At 40.1% G+C, this 15,574-nt stretch overlaps 1 protein-coding gene across 2 annotated transcripts in view; it reads right to left on the reverse strand.

Moving 5' to 3' along the window:
* The window catches only part of LOC120528469 (zinc finger protein 184-like), a 120,574-nt gene that overhangs the window by 92,024 nt on the left and 12,976 nt on the right, over positions 1-15,574 (reverse strand). Inside the window, exon 2 of one of the 2 annotated variants that reach the window (XM_039752630.1) lies at positions 2,522-4,050. The exons of the other annotated variant lie outside the window; for it this stretch is intronic. Within the exon in view, the coding sequence (XP_039608564.1) occupies positions 3,143-4,050 (908 nt within the window). The 3' untranslated portion in view covers positions 2,522-3,142. Of the gene's footprint in view, positions 1-2,521; positions 4,051-15,574 lie in introns of those variants that run through there. 2 annotated transcript variants of the gene reach the window in all.

Here is a 15,574-nt window from a genome sequence, read left to right on the forward strand (position 1 = left end):
CTGACCTATCAGCAAACGCCACCATTAAGAGATGCAAAGTCGCAACACAATCATTTGATAAAACAGCCAGAGACCTTCCCGAGCTGAGCGTGGGACAAAGCATAAGACTGAAGCCTCTTCCGGGAGACAGAACTGGCATATGGAGACGGGGAACTTGCCTCCAACAGGTAGCACCACGCTCCTATCTGGTAGATGTGGACGGAGCTCTGTACCGGCAAAACCGAGTGGACCTCAGGCCTGCCGAGTCTACGCTTTCAGAAAAGTTTCAAGCTAACACATAGCCCAGCGAGGCACCACGCCAAGATGTGCCGACCGAGGCCAAAGTGGAGGACCACCTGAAGCATCCACCTGAAACCGACAGCATGCCCATCTCAGACAGGGAACAAGATGGAAACTGAGAATGCATCTGACATCTCGCACTACACACACAGCAGCAGACAGATTCAGCCGCCGAAAACAGTCGACCTCTGAATATTTACTTGATGTGGTTATGTTTGTTCACTTTCTTGAAATGTTCGAGTTAAATAAAACAGCAAAAGTTTTTCTGTATAAATAAATAATACCTCAATAAATGTGCTGGACTAGAAAGTGGGAAGAAGGGGGTGTTAAGGGGTTATGCTGCCACCTAGTGGCAAACACTATATAAACAGATTGGGAGTCCTGTTGGCGTTGACTGCAACGCACAGTTAAAATAAAGGAGACAGAGTTCGTTTGTGGAAAACGGCTCTGCGAGGTCTAAACACACAAAACGTGTGCCCACCTCAGACTGTCTGGCTGTGCAGTGTGGAGGAGTCCATGTTAGTCGTCTTTATTAGTCAAATATTCCATCCCATAATAAGTTCTCATCTCCTGCTTATTAGAGTTGTGTGAATGGTGGTGGTGAGAAGAATAAACTGCCTGATGTTAATCTATTCAAATATTGAATTTTTGTCAATACCAGTAATTTATTAGATTATTCAGTAAAGACCCCACTTGTTAGGCTCTCTTAAGGTAACTGAAGACCACTCAGTCTAAGAAACAGAATCATAGGATTCATTAATGAACACAAGGATTGTAGAAATATGAAAACTTCTTAAAAATTGATAAGAGTCAAGACTCAAGACAGACAGACACGTAACACACAGCAGGCGCTCGGCGCTCTCGGCTCCTTAACATTTTTTTAGATTTTCTTGATTTTTCAAGTCGTATTATCTCAAGATTTGTGAGACTTAATCAAGTCTGTTGAACAGGCTCGTCTACTCCTGCACCCTACGATTAACACACACAGATCCTAGTCACACAATTGGGTATAAGTGATGCCCTGATGCCAGTCCCACTGTAATAGCCCACCTCAGACTCATTCTAATTAAGTACATAAGAGTGACCCCTCCAGCCTTCTCAGTGCCCCACACTGGGACTCGCTGTCACCAGCACTAACAAATGTACAGAGGTCTCTGAGACACATGAAGGCTCGTATAACATTTGGTTTTATGCCAGATCTCAACCAAGGGAGTCTTACTTCTGCTGCTCTTCCTCTGCTGTAGCTGGCAGAAACACCACATGCATTTCAGATCAGATCATCTACCTCAACCTAGGCATATTCAGGCCCGGCCAGAACTTGAATTGGAGACCATCTATGAATAGCTTGGGTGTCTGCTAGAAGAGCTGTTGGTGAGGCCAATGGGGGGCTTACCCAGTGGTCTGAATGTGGATCCCAATGCCCCTGTGCAGTGACGAGGACACCGTGCTGTATAAATGGTGCTGTCCTTTGGTTGAGGCGTAAAACTGAAGTCCCGACTCTCTGTGGATATCAAAGATCCCTGTGTATCCTCCATAAAGATGTCTTGGCTAAATTGCACTCCAAGGCCTTGTCATTGTGTTCCCCTAATTGTCCCCTCTCTCTCATTAGCTGACTGTGTCTCTCACCACTTCACCATCTGATAGCTCATGTGTGGCGAGCATACTGGCACAAAAATGGCTGCCGTCACATCATCGGGTGGATGCTGCACATTAGGGGTGGTTGTAGTTGCTCTCAATTCACTGTGTAAAGGAGCATTGAGTAGTGAGAAAAGCACAATAAAAAATATAAAGAATTATTCATATTATTCAAGTGCAACTTCTCAGCGTTGATAACACCCTGAGCAAGAAAGCAGAAATTTCCAACATCCGTTGTCCTAATATTTGCCTCAGTCACTCAAGAAATAAAGACAAAGTACAGAAATGTCAAAGGAATGTGGCATTTAATAAGCTGTGATGAAATATAAGTGATCAGCGTGGACCTCAGCATTATCATCTGCAGTGCACCACCTATTGGATTGTACTTCATGTATTAATAACAAGCTGAACTTTGTGATGACATTACAGTTTAGGCACGCTAACCGATAAATAACAGACTTATTCAGTACATAGTCACAGATTTGAAGTCAAAAACACATGAACTTTGAAGCCTGCATGCCACGGCTGTCCTCAACAGTCCACTCAGGAGTGACTGAAAGTCCTTTCCACCAATCAGCTTTTTTCTTTTGTTTTCATTTGGTAACCTGCCTTTTCTTTGCTGTCATTTCTGATTTTTTTCCACATTACCTCTGCCACGGAGTTCATTTCATCGATGTCACCTCTTAATTTTGTGCCTTCTTTTAATTTTTCTGCCTTCTTCCATTTCATAGCCAATGTACCCTTTTTAGAGAAGTCCTTGTAAGAGTCAAGCTATACTCACACATTTGAGAACACCAATGACATGAAATGTAAAAAGAGTGTGGCCAAAAAATGAAACATAAACTTACAAAATACAGAAAGTCCAAGAAGAGTAAGCCAACGCCAAGCACTGAAGGGAGGCAAATTTGACCTTCAGTGGTGGGGGTACAGAAGGGGCCACTTCTGCTTTTTGGAGTTTTCTGTCAAGTAAAGGAAGCCAAAGTAAATGTTAGGCTTCTCTCCAATATAACTTCTCCTTTGATTATACAGTGAATTGAGGCGTGAGAATTGTTTGCCTCACCCCAAGCAATGCTGAGGTTTCTCTCCGGTGTGAAGTCTGATGTGACTCTGTAGGGTGTTTTGTTGCGAGAGCTGCTTATCACATTCAGGACAACAATGAGGTTTCTCGCAAGTGTGAGTTCAGATGTGGGACTGAAGTACACTTAAATCTAAGAATCGTTTCCCCCATTCAGAAAAGTAAAAATATTTTTCTCCAGTATGGATTTGTTTGTATATGAAGACTTTTCTTGTTTGCATAACATTTGCCACATTCAGAATAGGCATACTGCATTTTCTCTTCAGTGTGAGTTTGTGTTTGTACTCGAAAACACCTACTGTTGAAAAACCTCTTTCCACCTCTTTCTTGAGAACAGCAACATGGCTTCTCGCCAGTATGAATTTCTGTGTGCCTTTGAAAACTGAGTTTGTTAGAATATTGTTTGCCACATTCTGGACAACAATAAGGCTTTTCTCCTGTGTGGCATCTTCTGTGTATCTGAAGACTGCTTCTATTGGAGAACGACTTACCACACGCTGAACAGCAATGAGGTTTTTCTCTCATGTGGATTATTCTATGCGTCTGAAGATTGCTTTTCCTTGAGAATGACTTACCACATTCTGGACAGCAATGAGGTTTTTCTCCTGTGTGGATTTTTTTGTGCTTTAGAAGATAGCTTCTCCTTGAGAACAACTTACCACATTCTGGACAGCAATGTGATTTGTCTCCTGTGTGGATTCTTCTGTGTCTCTGAAGATAGCTTCTCCTAGAGAACGACTTACCACATTCATGACAACAATATGTTTTTTCTCCATTGTGAATCTTCAAATGCTCATTAAGATCACTTTTGTGTGTGAATTGTTTGCCACATTCCAAACATGTTTTTCCAGTATGAATTTGGATTTCTTTCTCCACTTGCTGTTGATCAGTTTTGATGGCTTCTGTCTGTGTTACTCCAGCAGTAGGGAGAGAACTGCCCTCTAAAAAGGCTGCTGTCAGGTTCTCTGATCCTCTTGCTGATTTCTTCATATCTTTCTCTTTGTATTGAGGAGAGGGCTGACCAAATGAAGGTGGAGAGAAGCTGCCATTCTTCTGTAAATCTGAAAGAACACAAACATTTTAACTATTGTTTTTCACTAACAACCTAATCCAAGGTGATTCACAACATTTGAGACACAATTGGTAACATTTCTCTTGTTTTTCCAACTTGAGCAAAGGCTGGTCATGTGACTTGAATTAGAAAAAGCATGTCAGACAAAGTTCCAACATTACCAAAATACAGAAACACGTCCTCACCAGTCTAACAGTTTTCTTGCCTTCCTACAAGAGATAAATTTGCAGTTTGTAATATATGTGCAAAAAGAGGTCAGTCATGGAGGATTCTCTGCTAACACTTTCAACAATACATACCTTATTCAGCATCTGAGAAGTTAACACATAAGGGACTACAAATCTCAACCACATAAACTGGTTAGTGCTGGAGTCTCGACCACACAAACGCACTTGGAGTGACAGACGACAGCCGAGAGATCCAAAGAAACTCCCCACCAACAGAACTGCAGAATGCATGAAGAAATTGTCAATAAAGATAAAAACGATATTTGAGTCAGCAGCATCAGAGGTGAATCTTTATCTCTGTGAAACTCATACCACAAGAGATGCTGGGCCACTGGCATTCTGGAGGACCAAAAAAAGCCATCGTCCTATCAGTGCCCTCCTTATATGAGTGGGGACAGCGAGGGTCTGTTCAATACAGCAGCACACGTCGTGGATGACAGGAGGACCAGACTGTCCTCAGAACATGAAGAGATGCTTATATTCTTAGATAAGAACCTGAAGTGTTCACCAAGACTGTCTCGTTTTCTTCTTGTCGGAGCAGACAGCTACAAATATCTAATTGAACATTTTATTTGATTAGAAATATGGAGTATGATTAAGACATGCCTTTTGTTTTGCTCAGCTTGTTACTGCTCCATTATGTGTGCATTATGAGTAAATGTTATTTGTGGATGCTGTATGCAGTAGCACTTTATTATTGAATGTCGAAGTTTATGCATGGCTAAAAATTTTATGGATTAAAAATAAACATAAAAAAATCTGCTTGTGTTATCACAGTGTTTAGTACAGCTGCTTTATCGTTCAGGTGTCCTGGGGTCAAACGCTGCCTATAGCTGTTCTACACAGGGGCTCTGAATGGTGTTTCTGGTTCTTCCCCTCATCCTCAAAAACATGCAGGTGAAGTGGAGTGGTGACTCCAAACTGACCCGATGTTACTGTGGGAGACGGGAAGGCCCAAGATCATCTCCAAGTGAAGATTTCACACCACTGCCAACTGCCAATTATCATTAGAAAGATGAGACACATATTACGCATGCACTCACTTGAGCAAATTCACTCTTATTTATTGCACAGGGCTGAGGATTTGATTCTTAATTATTTCTTTGTTTTCCTGGACATTTCTACTTTAACTGCCACATAGTTTAAGATTTTTGATATTTTTTTATTGATCGTAATGCACTGTTGGCCTACCATACATCACAGTTTCAGTCAAAGCTTCATGATGTTCAAGTCAGGTGCTTAACACTTTAGATTTTTCCGTATTCACTCAAGTTTTTCTAATTTAACATTTATTAGGTAACATATTGTTTGTTTAATGGGCCTTAGCAGATGGTCTTTATCCAAGTTCAAATAACCATGTTTTCCACTCTCATTTCAATCTTCTAAAAACATCAAATCACCCACCATTAGAATTTATAAATGCTCTCTTTCTTTCATATTTAATCACATTACTCACTTATTCCAACACTCCCAGGTGACTCTTCTTCTCTCCCATTTTCCTCTGTGATTTTCTCTTCAGACTCTGATTTCAGCTCTGCAGGATTCTCCTGTGTAGCCAGTCGTCCCGTATTAGTGGACCAGGGCTGTAAACTGGATGGAGATTCTTCACAGGCATCAGGCTTGAAAATATCCTCAGTTTCATGCTTTTGAAGTTCAAGACCAATGGAGAAATCATTTAAATCCTCAGCTTTAATGGCAGCAGTCACCCCCTTGCACTCCCCTCCTCCTCCTCTTTAAAAACTGAAATTCTTTCTTCATGATCCTCCAGCTTCACACACATATCCTCTGGTATGAGCCGCTCACAGTCCTCTTCTTTAATGTCCACCGTTCTTTCATCCACACCATCTTCTTTGGCAGAAGCCATGTTCTGTGGGAAGCTCTTCTCTCTCTAAGCGTCTGCCCTTCTCTTCTCAGATTCACTTCTCACATGGACATCACTGAGCTGGAGGCCATTAGACACCTCAGTGAATGGCCATGTGAAATGGGAAAGCCCTGTGAAAATAAAAGTGGAAGGATTAACTTCATAAAGTCAGTGAAAATAATGAGCACACTTCAGGGTCACAGTGCCCTCCATGAGGTTTGGGTCAAAGACACATTTTCCTTCATTTCCTCCTCTGCCTCACAGTTTAAAATTACAAATCAAACAATTCAGTGATCAAAGTGCACTGCAGACCTTCATTAAAGGGGATTTGCATACATTTCAGTGCCACCATGTAGATATGACAACACTTTATCTACACGGCACCATCATGTTTGGACACAGCAATGGCAGGTCTATTAAAGCCGTCATATTTAGGGCTTTGTTGGTTATCCTCGCTGGACTTGAACTGCACATCGGGAGCTTCATTCTGTTAAGTTGTTAAATTCTATATCTTATATATGTGCTCCTATTTGTGGGATTACAGGACTGCATCCCGACTGGGAGAAGGACATTAGGGGTTTGAGGAGAGTGTGTTTGTAGGAGGTTACTTGTGACGAGTGTGTTTTATGGGAGAGAAGAATAAAAAGTGTGTGGCTAACATCAAAGGTGTTGTGTTGTTATTTAAGTTTAACATTCGTAGTAGAGGATGGCTGATAATTATAGAATCCTGCCTGCATTTGACAAGACAAAGGCATACGAGAGCTGGAATAATGAAGATTTAATATGGACACGGGTTACTGAGCTTAGAAATAAAAAACACACACTTGGGGTTGGACTGTCGCTTACAGGGACAGCATTGAGATGTCAATTTGAGCAGAAGACCTGAACAAAGATGAAGGTGCGACTATTCTGATAGAAAGGCTTGATGTTGTGTTTAAAGGAGAAAAAGGATTGTAACCTATGAGGATATTCAGATTTTACAGAGTTAAAAGGACGAGTGCAGTTTCTATGGTGGATTAGATCATCGATTTGGACCAGAGATACTGCTGATGGGTAATTACACATCAAATCATCACACTTTTAGACCTCATCATCACTTATTTTAACAAAAAAATAATTTTCTGGAGATATTTGTGACATTATAAGGTAGCTTTAGTAATAAATTGGCCAATTTTTAAATTTAGGGTTTTTTACTATTCAAATTTTAATTTAATAATCACTCATAACATGGTCATTTTTTAATTTTTGGGATAACATATTTTCACAAAATACAGAGCTTGAAAAGAGCATTTAAACGATATGAGAAACATTTCTGTGCAACTTATCTTTAAAGAGAAATAGCCAGTCAAAGTCCTAATCCAGCACAGTGTTCAAACTTTGTGATCTTAAATCTCCTTATTATTGTTGATCCAATTTCAGTTCCATGGGTCACTCAGATGACCAAATCAGCAGGCCAAGTCTCGTTAAAATCTGTGACGATGAGGTCCCTAAGTGTGATGATGTGACATGGAGTGACCTGCATGTGTAGATATAACATGGCTGTCCTGATGCTGTGTGAGCTTTTAAGCTGCTGGACATGACGTGTTTAGATACAAACCAAAGGCAGCTGGCATTAACAGCAGGGATGGCACTTACTTTTGCTTCAATGGAATTGGTGCCAATGAGAATTTTTGTAGTCAAGTCATGTCTGGTAACAATGGGCATTACTGTCACACTATAAACCGATATTCATCCACCTACTGAGGCTTAAAGTGTAGGAAAACTGGAGGCTCAGAAAATGAAGTAAGGAGATCATACTGAAGACAGGAGGAGAAGTTTCACAAATGAATACCACAGTTTACAACTGGCTGGATGAAGATGGAATGACAGAATTAACACAGAGAAATGGATTTTAGATTTAAAAATGGAAGTGTGTGGAATTTAGAGACTAAATGGGTGACTAATACAAATTTTCCCAATATATTAAATGATTGAATACTCTGTAGTTCTATCAGTCAGATACTGTTTTGTAGTTTGTTGTTTTTCAAGCGAATTCAACTTTTTGTAGAAATTCAGTCGCGCCTCTATTTGTTTGTGTGCATCTTTCCTGTATTTTTTCTTGTTAATGAATTAGCTAGCTCCACGAGACACAAATGTCAAAGTGAGGAAAATCAGATACCCTAACCTGGCATCTTTTACGAATTTGGACAACAACTTGTCTGCAAGTTTTGCCAGCACATCATAGACTGGACATGAGAAGATACTTGCAATGACGGCTTCAAATCTAAAACACACCTAAAAAACAATGAGAAATTAAGATCAATAGGTGTTCACCTGCAGGAAACAACAAAATTGTCAGATGCAAGACGCCAGTTTGTGGAGGGTGTTGTGGCCTTGTGTCTGGAGTCGGACAAACCGCTTGTAAAAATGACGAAGATGAGTCCTTTCTTTATTAAGCATTGTGAACAGGGAGGCACGCTGCCAAAAATTGAGAGTAATCTTCATCAAATTCTGAAGAAAGAAGAAGTTTTTGTAAATTAAAAAATTATAAAAAAATTACTTATGATCACCAATGAGCCAAGAACGGTTGTCGAATTTGTCAATAATTGCAACAGAAAATGAAGAATTAGATAAATTAGACACGAGTAATATCATCGAAAGGTTTGCCAGTGCAAAGGCTAGAACAGTGCCATAATAAATTGCATTTTAGTAATTATATTATTATATTGATAAAATGTGTTTTTGTATTTTTTCTTGTAATACTTTGTCTTGTGTATCAACATTTCTTCACCCGTTTCATTTAAGATTCAGGATTTATTATTGTAATTGATTCAAGGTCTTGTGGCCTCGGTATAGATTGACTGACCCCCTGCTCACCACTTTAAACAATGAAGACAGACAGTTGAGCTCCAGCCCATAATAGTCGAGTCGTGGCTCTGCAGCTTTCACATTTTGTATTTTTATGCTTCATGTGGTCCGACACAAACAGCCCGATTGGCTTGAGTCCTGACCTTCATTTTAACACGAACATCTCTAGTAAGCTAAAGTATCAAAGTGTACAGAAATACTGAAAGGAGTTGTGAAAGATAAAAGACATTAAATAAAACAATACCGTCTCAAATATCACAAAACTGTACTCGTAAAGCCATGCCAGCGGTAGATTTTACTGTAATGTTTGCATTTTATTTCCCATTAAACAAATCAAAGTCTCCCCGTTACAGTGAAACCGCACGAGCAAATTTTCTGATAAGAAAATACCAAAAAATGAAATCAAACTGCTGGAAATTAAACCTGAACGCGCCCTGTAAAGTTACATCGTTCGACGCCACTTTAATGAAGTTTGCCGATTTTTTTTAGAGAAAAAAGAAAAAAAAAACACAAAGAACACGCAGAGCTCGAGAAAAAGCGAGCGGTTGAATAAGCGCGTGCCCGACGGACAACACAGTTCGGAGCATGCGCGAAATCAAAAGGAGAAACGGCGCGCGTGAAGTGCACGAGCGGGAAGAGAGCAGAAGCTATCCCGATTTAACGCGCCTCCGCCAACTCAGATGTAGCATTACATTTCACGGGACACGGGAAAATAAATTAACGTAGTACAAGCTAAAAGTGCGCGACCCTCGTCATCCATAATAAACTCGTGAAGGTGCGATTTGCTGTGCCCCCTCCTCCTCCACGTAGCTCTCAACCCCCAGCACTTAAAAGTGAACCACGCGGCGTCAGACACCTCCTCAAATTTAAAGCCGTTTAGCATATCATGGTCTTCCTCAACACTGGAATTCCCATCCACCCGCGATCCCCACGTTCGATTTTGTCTTACCTTCCGCACCTTTGCTTGATCTTGTGGTCTTAAAGAAGTCTGAGCACGAGGGTCTCATAAGAGCAAACTGAGAGTGACTGCAGCACGCTGTAGATATCTACTACATCTTTCACGGAACGCCCACAACACCGTGACACGCCCACAAAGTATTTAAAGGGACGCCCACACCATGGCGATACACCCACAACACCAGGACTCGCCCACTTCAAGGATGAACGGCCCGCTTATAGTAAGATAGAATCCAATAGTATCCTGCTACAGGTCGCAGGCTCGGCCTTCCACGCCCCACGCCCTCTTACAGTCCGTAGAAAGAGAAGGGGAAGAGCCGCTGTGCAGTTTTTCCAATTCGAAAAAGAAAATGAGCTGAAAACGTTTTCCGCCACGGAACAATGGCACAACAGAACCAGGAATGGACTCGCAGAATAAAAAGCTCAGTATATTTAAAGAGACTTTAGATCCAGTAAACAAAACTAATGAGATGTACGATTATATATCGCGAATCCAAGTGTTCTGTGTTTATCGTCATTAATGACATATTTTTAAGCATATCTTTTTAATAATTTTTACCTCTTGTATTATTTCTTTTTAATATTTGCCATATTATTTCATCTATATTAACTTTTTCATTTATTTATGAGATGTTATGTAGAAAATCTGCAATGTTAGCGTACAATATGAAAGGTATTTATGTTTATCGTCATCATTAACGTTTGTTAAATATCTTATTTAACTTGATTTTTCTGTAGTTAAATTAGCTATTTATAAAAACATGTTAGCGCTTTCTGCCAAATCAGTATTCCATATTATTTTTGTCTTGATTTCCACAGTCACATTTCTTCATAAAGGCAGAGAATATAAAACCAACTTTGATTACATTGATTAAATATCCAAATGAATCCAAGTGCCCTCTTTGTAAAAAGCAAGGACTGGCACTCCAGCCACCATAACAAACCTGCAACTGTTCAGTGTGCTGCTGAGGTGTCACCTGCTGCACGGCTGAACTCGTACCTCAATCTGGGGGGCTTGCCATGTGGTGGGTGTGACAGCTCACTGTAATCTGCCCCTTCTCTCAACCTCTGCTCTCTTTATTTAACAACATTGGCATTTCAGCTGGCACCACTTCTGTTTCAGTGCCACGTCGTATCTCTCCAATCTTCACAGAATTTTCACTCATTTGGTGGAATGCACAACTTTGTCACCTCCAAATATGAAAGCTCTGCTGCTTGAAATGTTTGAGTTCTTCAGCTTTGTGACTTTATTCTGGTCAGGCTGACTAATGTCGTTGTCTAAGCGTTTCTCTCCATAGACTGAGTGTGAAAGTAGAATCAATTACCGCTAATCCTAAAGATTCAACCAAAACACCAAACGTGTTTGAGTTTGATTCCTTTGTAAATAACGATATGTTTCATCCTTTCCAGTCCTCTGTTTTCGTCTCCTCTGTTATTATCTCCTGTTCATTTATTTTTGTACAGTCTTTAGCCCAGTGATCAGACATGGTTCTCATATCATTTTAAAGCTCTTTACCAGCTCTATAGATGGTGAAAATACTATGCTATCCCCAAAATGACAAAATTACCATGTTATGAATGATCCTAATATTAATTTTTTTAATTTCATTTTATTAATTTTATTATAAACAAATAACATTCCATACAAGCAAGTCTAGTTTAATACAACTACTTTTAAGACAAGTTGAACCCCACCCATGAGAAGGAGAGCTTGGTCGGTAGAGTAAAACTTACGTAGATAAGTAAATGAATAAAAATAAATACAATGAAAAAATTACAAAAGAGGTGAAAGAATCCACTTCCTCAGTTTAAATGCTTATTCTAAAATTTTATTGATCAGATCCTGCCAGGTTTTGAAAAGGTTCTGCACAGATCCTTTAACTGAGAATTTGATTTTTTCCAATTTCAAATAATATAAAACATCAGTTACCCGCTGACTTAAAAAGGGGAGTTAGGATTCTTTCAGTTTAGCAAAATAAGTCTGCGTGCCAATAGTGAAGTAAAGGCAATGACCGTTTGTTTGTGCTTCTCCACTTTAAGCCCCTCTGTGAGCCCACCAGATGCAGCTGTTAGTGGCTTAGGGGGGATTGAGAACACCATGGCTATCTGAAAGGCATTTAAAGATTTTCGTCCAGAATGATGTTAATTTGATGTGCCTCAGTGAGGCTGGAACTTGATTGTAACTTTCTCATGTTGTATTTTGCAATGGCAACCTTTTGGACAGTTTTAAACGAGACAGATGTGCTCGATATATAATTTTGAGTTAATTAATTGTATGTTTTTTTACATTTGGAGCTCAAGTGAATTCTCTGCATTGCTGCCTTCCACTCCTTTTCTGAGATGTTGAGTGAGAGATCTTTTTCCCAGTGTCCTCTTGGATCTTTGAAAGGGAGGGACTGTAAAATGATTTTATATATTACAGAAATGTTGTTTGAGTCCTCAAGACTGAACAGTATTTTTTCCAGCATAGAGGTAGGTGATTAGGTGAGGAAAATTGGGCAGGTTCTGTTTAACAAAGTTTCTAATTTGAAGAAAATAAAAGAAATGTGTTGCTGGTAAGTCACATACAATACAATACAATACAGTTTATTTTTGTATAGCCCAAAATCACACAGGAAGTGCCGCAATGGGCTTTAACAGGCCCTGCCTTTTGACAGCCCCCCAGCCTTGACTCTCTGAGAAGACAAGGAAAAACTGCCAATAAAACCTTGTAGGAAAATGGAAGAAACCTCGGGAAAGGCAGTTCAAAGAGAGACCCCTTTCCAGGTAGGTTGGGCGTGCAGTGGGTGTCAAAAGTAGGGGTCAATACAATACAATATACAGAACAGAACAATTCCTTAAGACAGCATAATAAAAATTTTAGAATTACGGTTTAACAGTAGATGATATGACATAATTAGGTTTGGATATTTTTAGAGTCCTGAGAGACCTCATCCATCTAGCTGCCTCCCCATTTGGCCATGCCACGGCTGAAACGCTGTTCATGAAAGGACCCTCTTTCCCATGATTCCTGTGATCCTCCATCAGGGATGACTTTACCATAGGCAGGCAAACAACTTGGCAGGTGGGCCGTGGCACCAATGGCCACATTTGGGTACCGAGAAAAGAAACAGAATAGGTGAGGGTTAGTATTCAAATATAATTATCATGTTACTTATGTTTTAGTGCTAATGACTAACAACAGAGATGCAGTCTGTACAGTTAATCAGCAGCTCTAGTCAGGATATGCTAAACTGAAGTAGTGAGTCTTCAGCCGGGATTTAAAGGCTGAGACTGAAGGGGCATCTCTTATGGAAGCAGGAAGACCATTCCACAGTTTAGGGGCCCTGTAACTAAAAGCTCGACCTCCCACTGTTATTTTATTAATCCTTGGAATCCTAAGCAGACCGGCATCTTGAGATCTTAATGTGCTCAGGTTTGTAAGTCATGATAAGTTCAGACAAGTAAGCGGACCTTGGCCATTTAATGCTTTATATGTTAAAAGGAGGATTTTGAAATCTGCCCTGAACTTAACTGGGAGCCAGTGTAAGGATTTAAGAACTGGAGTTATGTGTTCATATTTTCTAGTTCTTGTAATAATTCTTGCAGCGCATTTTGGATTAACTGGAGGCTGTATAGAGAACAGTTTGAACAGCCAGTGAACACCGCATTGCAGTAGTCAATCCTACTAGAGATAAATGCATGAATTAATTTCTCACAATCCTGTTTATTTAGAAAGCCTTAATTTCCTAACATTTTTAAGATGGAAAAACATGTTTTGGACGACTTTGTAATATGCGCTTTAAATGACATGCTAGAGTCAAAGATAACTCCTAGATTGCGGGCTGATTCAGTAAAATTAATTGGGATTCCAACTGAGTTAAATGATGACAAAATATTGCTGTGATCAGCGCCATTCCCTCCAACAATTAACATCTCTGTTTTATCTGTATTTAAAGACAAGTAGTTCTCATTCATCCATTCCTTTAATTCACTAACACAACTAATTAAAGACAACATCGGAGAAACTTCATTTGATTTAAATGAAAGGTATAACTGGGTGTCATCTGCATACGAGTGAAAATTAACATTATGTTTCCTAATGAGAGATCCCAGTGGAAGCATGTAAAGTGAAAACAGTAAAGGTCCAGTACTGATCCCGGACACCATATTGAACTTCTGTGTATAATGATGGAGTACTGTCTGCACATTTCTGTACATACTGGAATCGATGTGATAAATAAGAACTGAACCAAGCGAGCACGGGGCCTGTAAGCCCAACATCGTTTTCTGGCCTGTGCAGTAAAATAGAATGGTCAATGGTGTCAAATGCTGCACTTAAGTCCAACAACATAATTACAGTGGAGTTTCCTTCATCAGAGGATATCAGAATGTCATTTACAACCCGTGTTAGTGCCGTTTCTGTACTATGACCAGTGCGAAAGCCAGACTGGAATTTCTCAAATAAATTGTAATGCGTAAGGTGTGACTGAAGCTGACTGGCGACTACTTTCTCTAGTATTTTAGAGAGAAACGGTAAATTTGAAATAGGCCTATAGTTATTTAGTATGTGTGGGTCTAGGTCTGACTTTTTAAGTAAAAGTTTAATGACTGACACTTTGAGTGCATCAAGTACTGTGCCATGCAGTAATGAACTATTGATAACGGTTAGAATAGGCGCTGCAAGAACATCCATTGCACTTTTTACTAGTTTTGTTGGCACTGGATCTAGGGAACAAGTAGTGGGCTTCATTTTAGTAATTAAAGTTAAGACTTCCTGGTCACACATCAATGTGTACATTAAAATCCGCCATCAGTACTACATGATCATAATTTATAGCCAAATCAGACAGAAGGTTGCTAAATTCAGTCATGAACAATGAATATGGCCCTGGTGGTCTGTAGACTAGCACTATAATTGTGTTGGAATCTGTTTTAATATTTAAAATGAATGCCTCTAACTAACTAAACATTTTTGGCAGGTGAAGCTATCTGCACTGTCGGCCACAAAAAACCTGAGCTGTACATACTGCAGGACACACAACATATAAACGTGCGCTCGATGGGCAGAGAGCAGATGGAACTTAAATTAAGTGTTGAAGTCATCTTTGCCGTTTTTATAGGTGCTTCGGCGCTTTCCGTGTTCAGCTGAATCACCGTCGCTTTAGATTTCCGCCACCCGCTGAGCGATCGACTTTAATTTCTCACTGCCAGTTATTTCTAATGGTCAGCTGCCGGCTTTACCTCAGGTGAACTTGCTCGGGGGGTGCTTTTGAAGGGCTACATGCCTGTGGGAGACGTCGCCTCTCGCTGATCCACTCTCTGCTTCCGCTCGCTGATTTTTTATTGTGTTATTCCTAACAGATTCGCACAGCATGACCTTAATGTCCAGTGGATTGTCACCCCAGAGCCTAAACATGTACCCCCCTCCACATTACCTTCTACTGCAGGTTGGCACTGATGTTCTGAGTTGGACCAGTTGGGGTGACATTCCTTAATGGTCTCTTCACAGCTTTATTTAACTCCACAGCTTAATGTGTTAAATTTAGCGGTCACTTCTGCTGCCTCACAGATCCACTGTCCCCCATTCATTGTCCATTGGACTTTTATCCCTTCTTCCAATATACTTTATGTATTCCTCC

This window comes from Polypterus senegalus, chromosome 4 (assembly GCF_016835505.1).
Source record: "Polypterus senegalus isolate Bchr_013 chromosome 4, ASM1683550v1, whole genome shotgun sequence".
Taxonomy (NCBI): Eukaryota; Metazoa; Chordata; class Cladistia; order Polypteriformes; family Polypteridae; genus Polypterus; species Polypterus senegalus.